At 37.9% G+C, this 8,303-nt stretch overlaps 6 protein-coding genes across 6 annotated transcripts; 4 read left to right on the top strand and 2 right to left on the bottom strand.

The window, feature by feature from the left end:
- Positions 1 to 13: 13 nt before the first annotated feature.
- Tsp_10575 (putative formamidopyrimidine-DNA glycosylase) lies at positions 14 to 1,131 on the bottom strand (the record flags this gene model as incomplete). Its single annotated transcript, XM_003372281.1, has 2 exons — positions 1,025 to 1,131; positions 14 to 100 (listed from the first exon to the last, which is right to left on the bottom strand). Coding segments are annotated over exons 1-2 (194 nt in total), but the record flags the coding sequence as incomplete, so codon positions are not given.
- A 1,670-nt stretch (positions 1,132 to 2,801) lies between these two features.
- Positions 2,802 to 3,530, top strand: Tsp_10576 (conserved hypothetical protein). Its single transcript, XM_003372280.1, has 2 exons — positions 2,802 to 3,032; positions 3,156 to 3,530. The coding sequence occupies exons 1-2, from the start codon at positions 2,802 to 2,804 to the stop codon at positions 3,528 to 3,530; spliced, it is 606 nt and encodes a 201-aa protein (XP_003372328.1).
- Positions 3,531 to 3,851: 321 nt separating this feature from the next.
- On the top strand, positions 3,852 to 4,314 carry Tsp_10577 (conserved hypothetical protein). The gene is given in 2 exon segments (XM_003372279.1): positions 3,852 to 3,946; positions 3,957 to 4,314. The coding sequence occupies 2 exon segments, from the start codon at positions 3,852 to 3,854 to the stop codon at positions 4,312 to 4,314; spliced, it is 453 nt and encodes a 150-aa protein (XP_003372327.1).
- A 41-nt stretch (positions 4,315 to 4,355) lies between these two features.
- On the top strand, positions 4,356 to 4,793 carry Tsp_10578 (conserved hypothetical protein). Its single transcript, XM_003372278.1, has one exon. The coding sequence runs from the start codon at positions 4,356 to 4,358 to the stop codon at positions 4,791 to 4,793; it is 438 nt and encodes a 145-aa protein (XP_003372326.1).
- Positions 4,794 to 4,917: 124 nt separating this feature from the next.
- Tsp_10579 (conserved hypothetical protein) lies at positions 4,918 to 5,494 on the top strand. Its single transcript, XM_003372277.1, has 3 exons — positions 4,918 to 4,968; positions 5,086 to 5,189; positions 5,296 to 5,494. The coding sequence occupies exons 1-3, from the start codon at positions 4,918 to 4,920 to the stop codon at positions 5,492 to 5,494; spliced, it is 354 nt and encodes a 117-aa protein (XP_003372325.1).
- Positions 5,495 to 5,861: 367 nt separating this feature from the next.
- Positions 5,862 to 7,479, bottom strand: Tsp_10580a (hypothetical protein; the record flags this gene model as incomplete). Its single annotated transcript, XM_003372276.1, has 4 exons — positions 5,862 to 6,338; positions 6,717 to 6,843; positions 6,902 to 6,941; positions 7,371 to 7,479. Coding segments are annotated over 4 exons (753 nt in total), but the record flags the coding sequence as incomplete, so codon positions are not given.
- Between the last annotated feature and the right edge of the window lie 824 nt (positions 7,480 to 8,303).

Here is an 8,303-nt window from a genome sequence, read left to right as displayed (position 1 = left end):
TATGTTTATTCACAACCCGTAATGGTCAATATGACTGTGCACTTCAGCGTGTGGCATCTCCCTTGTGTATTGGATTATGTCGGTTTTTTTGAGATACAAACTGAAATTCATTATTTATTCTCATCATTCAAAAACACATCTCAAACTTACGACACGAAAAATAGCACAATCATTGATGATAAGCATTGAGGAGTGAAATATGAAAAATAGAATTGACAGTCTTGTTTTATACAAATTATATATCTTGATTATCCAATTGCATTATTCTACAAAAATACAGAAGTAACAAATGAACAGCCTGAAGAAGAGATAAATGAACAAAGAAATGTTAAATAAACATGTTTATCTAAGTCATTCTTTGTTTTCATAATTTGACATGTAATGACTTTTTACGATGGTAAAAGAGCAAAAAAATAATTTTCTTTGATTTCACTTTTGTTTGGTAAAATCAACAGAATTTCGAAATGAACCAGATATTGTTTGTTCTGGAATGTTGAACCATAGTAATACAAGTATTGCAACTTGAATGTTTAATCAACCCAGTAGTCGGTTTATTTTAGATATTGAAAGAGAAATTTAATACGATTTATACAAAATGTATAACCACAAATTTTTATTTTAAACAAAATTCCAGATTTTATTTTTTATTTAAATGAAACATAAGAAGAAAAACAACAACTCTTGTGAACAGGATCGAAAGAAAGATTGGAAAGATTAAATTCTTCTGCAAACTAGAAACATTTTCAGAGAACCTTCAGGCAAAATCAGAAAAGTATTTCGATGCTAACATTCAGCAATCACCATTCCCAGTTTTAGCTGAAACCTGCAGCTGTAAACAATTTATCAATTTTAGATTTTCCCTTTGTAATTGAGTAGCCTTCAACTAGCCTTCATCAGAAAAATATCCGACAAACAGAAAAGAACCTTAGGCATAAATCTGATTTAATTGTTAGCTAAGACGGTAATTTATATGACAAGAGAAAGCAACTGTTGGTTGACATTCTTTGAAACAGCATTTATCAACGCGGATGGATAAAAGTAAAGCACTTTGAAAGCGGAAAAGCGATGAACAGCACCAAGCAGAAAAGCTGTTAAAGCTGCTTCAAATTCACTTTGCAGTGGATATCGCATTCTTTGATGTCAGCATATGTGCGCCATTTGTCTGTGATTAATAATCTTCTATCAACATCAACAAAAGGCATGGGTGCCACAGAAATATCAAACAAAGTTGATCTTCAATTGTAGATAAAATGAGAAATGAAAACTAAATGTAGTTTCAAAATGATTATTTAAAATGGAATTTATTTATTTTCCTTTTTGGTCTTGCGTTTGAGTTCAGTGCTTAGCATTCGAGATTTATTAGTTGATGAGCAAAACAAGATCAGATATCATCATCCGAAATTTGCCTGCTGAAATTGTGATAGATACGACTTCCTGGACTGGACGGTGATAAACAGGAAATGGACGCGGAAATGGATTCCGTTATTAACTAATACTGGAGTAAGCGGGAAGTACACTATGAAGCAGGAAGTAAAGCAGGAAGTAAAATGCTACTGCGCATAAAGCATGACGCAGCTAATTAAGCTTAACAAATCAACCGGAACGGTGCATAAGCTATTTAATAGAAAATTCAACACTGCAAATGCTATTTTATTATGTGAACAATGAAATGTAAAAGTGAAGAATTATTAATGTTATTTACTAAGATAACCACTTATTTAAAGCCATATTCAAGTATTGCAAGACATCTTGTTAAATGCTGTTCTTAACAACATACACAAAGAATATGCAAATGTAAAGAAGTTAAACATTAGCTTTAAGCATATTAACTTTGTTGTTGTTATTATTCTTTTAGCGTAATAAAAGATAGCTAACACCATATCTTAAAAAGCTGTGTTTTAAAAATAGTAAATGCTTTTTTATGTCCATGTAAAGTATTTTAATGGTAATGCATTCATATTTGGAAAAGGCTTGATAAACAACAATTACCCAATCCTTGATCAAAGCTTAATAGCTAATCAAATGGCAAAGTTACTCACCCAATCACTTATCGTGATGATTAGCTAATAAAATAGCAGAAGTCATTAGCCAATTACCGATCAATAGTGTGCAACCTATCAGAGTACAGCCAATCACATAATGGGGGCGGAGTTTGGGGAAAGTGGGAAGCGGATGAGTTCAGACTAGCCCATTCGAAAATTATACATTTAGCAAATAGATGTACAACCGTTTATGAATTAGAAGGGAAATATTGTTATGAAATTCTCAAAATGTAAAAGTTGATTTCATCAGTGGCATTCGCAATATATTTGAATCACTTGTCGAAGAGTGGTCAGACAACAATGTTTTTGAATAGCACAGTAATGAGTAGATGTTAAAAATTGATTTCATAATTATGAAAAGCAGTTCTTGAAAATTATTTTCAATGAAACTTATTATGATTAAATGATTTCCGTTGTACTTTCAAGTGAATTCATCATTTATCAATCGCTATATGCAAAAACTTGCTTCATACATAAGCAAACCTGTAAGAAAAGTAATGCGAATCAAGAACAATATTGATATGCTGAAATAATTTTAACAGGCTTGAAATGTTAAAAGATATCAGAGTTGGTTTTTGAATTTCAGTTTCAAGTCTAGAAATTCAATGGATTGTAGCGCTCTAAGGCGTTAAGTGATTTCAGACCATCACGAGAGGTTAAATGTTTATTATACAGAGCAAAAAACAGCGAATACAAAAACAACAAAAAATAAGAAAAACGGAATAGCAATAGCACAGCACAGAATCACCGTCTTCCGACATGGCATCGGTGGGATGCGCAGATACAATTATCTTCTACCGTCGTCACACAGCCACCCTCTTTCAGAATAGTTCGACAAGAACTTTCTATAGAAGATATAATCCCGCAGGTGACCAGGTGGACGTCGCCTACGCGTCAGTCATCCGGCAATATCTGACGCAGTTGGGGAGAGCTGATCATGAAATAAACAGTCGACACAATCAAGCGAAAGGAATAGCCATGGAAGTGACCGTAATTGAAATCTGAATAATCATAGAAAACGGTCAAACTCTCTTCAGAGAGAAAATTAATCCACGCTTTGAATACAAACGATTGGCACAGTGACAAAATAATGTATCGGCCGTTTGTTTTCAGTACTCGATCAACTTCGGCAAACACTGCGTTGGCATGCTTCAAGGCATTTTTCCGTTTTTGTTGACATTACTGCATCCAGTGGAGACAGTGCTGGCTGCAAGTTGGTGCTGGACAGTACCACCAATTTCACTGGCATTGCGATGGACGATTTGCCTTTGCATTTGTACGACATTTTCAACCGTCGCACGGTGCGTCAGTTCGACAAGTGCCATGGGAATCGAATTACCGATTTGGGTTTTCGTCCCGGTGGCCTGTGGTTGGTCAGCAGTAGCTTGGATTGGACGATCAAAGTTTGGGACTTGGCGTCTGCTTTTCTGGTCGATGTGCTCGCTTTTGACGATGCTTGCCGGTCTTTTGCGATCAGTCCCAACATAAAGTACATGGCCACTGTCCAGTGCGAACAACGCGGCATTTACCTGTGGTCGAACAAAACCTACTACCGTCCCGGCATTGCGCTGAGACAGTTGCCGGCGGACTATGAGCCCGCGACTGTTTTTCAACTGCCAGGAACTTCTTGTATTGATGAAAAGGGGTCGACTGAAGGTGGGGATAGAATTGTTGAACAACAGCCAACGCAGCAAGAAGTGACAGAAAAAGATGGTGAAACAGCAGTACACAGAATATAGCCCCACTGAGGGCAGTGAATACTTGCAGAATCAAAAGCACACAGATCACAATGGATGGAGTAGTGATTTCATGGGTTTGTGCACATTTTCGGGCCTTTCAGCAAATCGTTGGGCAAACTTGTCTGATTTGGATCTGCATCGGCAACGCAACAAACCAAAGCAACAGTTGCTGAAGGCGGGCAAGGCGCCGTTTCTTTCTGATAACCACTCCGGGCCTGATGCCCAGCTTTGACGTTGAAGAAGAACAAGTTGCACAACCGTCACGCTTGTTGAACTCGCCAATTGTCATGTCAGCGTCGAACCATGAAGCTTCCATTTTTTCCGACATATTGCTCATTATTGAAAATGATGTCGCATATTTTTCAGCTTTTCACCATTTGCTGTCGCCCAATGTGTCATCGGTATACAGCGAATTGGTCAATTTGAGAACAGAAAGTGGCGCCGGTTCTGAACGGCTGTTGCAAGTCTTTATCCAAATAGCGAGCAAGGCAGGATCGACGGCCCAGAATGAGTTAGGCCGACGGAGGTACTGACCATGTTATCGAACGTGGAGACTTAGTTGGAACACATGAAAATGCATTTCGGCGCCGCCCGTGTAGCCCCGGAGAGACGAGCAGCCTTTGTTCAGTACCATACTGATGGAGGTGCAGAGTGTAATGTGAGCCATGCAGGTTTAGGTGACGGACGATTACGATGGCCTCATGTCGGCGCTGTTTCAAGCCTTCGGGGTAAAAGGTGCGGGTGTATACTGGAAACTTGCGCTGGCTGTTCTCGAATGCGTTTCCTGGGCTGTGTGGAGCAGACGACAAGATCCTGCGGCAGTCCATGTCTAGTCGACGTAGTACCGCAAGTTTTTAACGGCTTTGCGAACATCACCGAACCGTTACACCGGCTGCTGGAAAAAGGAGCCGAGTTGGACTGGTCAAAAGCTTGTCAGTCCTCCTTCGTCGCGGTGAAATACAACCATACATCAGCGCCCATCCTCTCCATTTGTAGCTCTCGCCGGCGCTGAGTGATTTCCGACGATCGTGAGAGGACAAATGTTCACTATACAAAGCACATAACACCGAATACAACAACGACAAAATTAGAAAACGGAATAGCAGCCCCACAGAACACCATCACTAACTTCCGACATGGCGTCCCCTACTGTCATTGTCCAACGAAAATATCGGTGGAATGTGCAGGTACAATTATGTTTTACGGTAGTCAGGATTTTTCTATGAATCCACAAGAAATCATATAACAACATCGTATTGAGCTGCAATAAGATTGAATATATTTTAAAATATTTTTTGATAGAGAATACATCTTTGAAATCTATGACAACTGAAGAAAAGGAAATTCTTCAAAAGATTTATTATTCATCAATTGAGATTTTCTTTTTTGAGAATAAATGCACAAAAATGTTTTCATGATGGTAGAATACGTGGCGATATACCGGAATGATGAAATTTGAAGCAAACAAGTCCCTACAATGCTTTCATTATGAAAAGAAGGAACTTGATTTTCAGATACGGTATTACTGCAGTTCTCTGTATGATGCTGTTAAAAATAGAAGGCGAGGTTTCACCACTTGTAACCAGTGTAACCAAGAAGAGAATGTGCATCACGACTGGAAGTTCTACGTGCTGTGAAGCATATGGCTCGTGTGGTGAACGAGACAGTGTTGGCGATGCCTCAGAAAAACAGAGAAGCATAGGAAGCAGCTAAGACGGTATAAACTCGGCGACGAAAAGCGAGCGCCCAGAGTTGTATGTTGTCTCGTGTGGTGGAGCTGAATGGCAGAACGATTATTGATCAGATGTATCGGCATCCCGGAAAAACGTCCCATTACAATCTACACTGGACGCCAATGAGAATTCTTACAGTCATCTCGATACGATCAACTGTCACGTGAATTGGTCACGTATATCAGTGACCCATGGTTTACAGGCTTTATTCATAATGTTAATTGTATGGGACGTTGGAAACCATCATGATTCCACACCTCGTTCTATAGTCTCTGCGCCGATCATGAAATAAACAGTCAACACAATCAAGAGAAAGGAATAGCCGTGGAAGTGACAGTGGTCTCCTGTTACGGCTGCTTCAACTTGACAGAGTGTACCATTTGGGCAGCACATAATGGCCACAATGACAGAATAATATATCGGCCGTTTGTTTTCAATACGCGATCAACTTCGGCGAACATTGCGTTGGCTGTATCGAGGCATTTTTCCGTTTTCCAAGACATCATTGCATCAATTGTGCCTTTGTCCAAGACTGCACTGAATAATTGGTCCGCATATTCCAATTTTGTAGCATCGCCACTGCTAAACGTCAACTCAGGACGCCGCTTTCGGTTGCGGTAGATTTGCTTCCGGATCACCGACCGCACGATGTCGATGCTGACGATGTTCTTGAATCCGTTGTCATACAACGAATCGGCCAAGCAAGACGATCCGCAACCAATTTGCGAAATCTCGTCCGAACGTTTCAGATATTTCATCAGCACACTGCCGAATTTGCGATATTCGCCGTACCTGTGATTCTCGAATTCAACAAACTCACTATTCTACATTTACTATTCACTATATATAGTTATGGCTGCTTCAACTTGACAGAGTATACCATTTGGGCAGCACATAATGCCCACCTATGGTAATCCGATCTGTGGACTGTTCTCTAGAAAAGCTTACATATTGCTGGAACTGGGTTTATCTTCGACGAAGATCATGGTAACACATTCGTAATAACAGATATATTACGATAGTGGATGTTCAGATCTGCAGTGGCTTCAGCTCAGATTTATGTTGGTCATTTATGGCTATTGCATTGTGAATACAGCATGCATGTTGGAGAATCATAATGGTGCCAACCATTAGGCATTTGCTGAAAACAACAAATAATTGGATTTTTGAGGCGTAAGATTCATTGAACAGTCTTCTTCCACCTTATGAGATCCCAGTGGATCTCTGTGGGGATATTCATGGGCAATATTATGACATATGGCATATTGTCCCAGATTGATGGATATCTTGTGAATCATGGAGTACAAAAATGTCTGACGTACAAGTTTACTAAAATGAACTTTTTCTTCATTCTTCTCAAGGAAAAGAATAAACGCAAATTGCTCACCTGAACTCTTTCCGCATTACAACGTTTTCTTCAAAGACCACTGTATAATATACACTTAATAAATTGTAATTACTTCATTAGTTTGCTTTTTGTATTCCACATGTAAGTGATTGAAAACGATGTTATTTGAAATTCACAGTGTATTAAATGCGCAGTAATTGCTAATAAATATGATAAAATGTTGCGTTGATCTTTCTGTGTCAAATTAAACGGTAATAAAGAACTGATAAATTATATAGTTCGAAATACTTTACACTGCTAGTGCTGCTCACGTTCAGAGCAGTTATTAGAAATATGCGTTGCCGCAGGGGCCAAGGAAATTGAGTCAATACATGTTTATGCTTCAGGAAACGTGCTTATTTTATAAAATTGACTTATCCGTCACTCTTTTAATAATCAAATTTGAGGCGAAGAACAGAAATTTCCATTTTCAAAAACAAGCAAATCAGAATTTTATTACAATATATACCATGGGCAAGATGGGCAATACAACGATATCGTAGAAAAAGTCCATTTCTAAACTTGTAGACACTGTGCCACGGCAACCAACTAATCGTTATGTTGAAAAAATGGATTAGCTGTAATATTACAATAATAATGTGCTACATTAAGCCACTGTTTGTATGTTTATTCACAACCCGTAATTGTCATTATGACTTGTGCACTTCAGCGTGTGGCATCTCCCTTTGTGTATTGGCTTATGTCGGTTCTTTGAGATACAAACTGAAATTCATTATTTATTCTCATCATTCAAAAACACATCTCAAACCTACGACACGAAAAATAGCACAATCATTGATGATAAGCATTGAGGAGTGAAATATGAAAAATAGAATTGACAGTCTTGTTTTATACAAATTATATATCTTGATTATCCAATTGCATTATTCTACAAAAATACAGAAGTAACAAATGAACAGCCTGAAGAAGAGATAAATGAACAAAGAAATGTTAAATAAACATGTTTATCTAAGTCATTCTTTGTTTTCATAATTTGACATGTAATGACTTTTTACGATGGTAAAAGAGCAAAAAAATAATTTTCTTTGATTTCACTTTTGTTTGGTAAAATCAACAGAATTTCGAAATGAACCAGATATTGTTTGTTCTGGAATGTTGAACCATAGTAATACAAGTATTGCAACTTGAATGTTTAATCAACCCAGTAGTCGGTTTATTTTAGATATTGAAAGAGAAATTTAATACGATTTATACAAAATGTATAACCACAAATTTTTATTTTAAACAAAATTCCAGATTTTATTTTTTTATTTAAATGAAACATAAGAGAAGACCAACACTTCTTGTGACCACGATCGGAAGAGAGATTGGAAGAATAAATTCATTCTGCCAACAAAAATCTTTTTCAGAGAAACTTCCGGGAAAATCGAAAAAGAGTTTC

The sequence above is a fragment of the Trichinella spiralis genome (assembly GCF_000181795.1).
Source record: "Trichinella spiralis strain ISS 195 chromosome Unknown Scfld9, whole genome shotgun sequence".
NCBI lineage: Eukaryota > Metazoa > Nematoda > Enoplea > Trichinellida > Trichinellidae > Trichinella > Trichinella spiralis.
The sequence above is the reverse complement of the archived record's forward strand: the minus strand, read 5'-3'. Positions and strand labels throughout refer to the sequence as shown.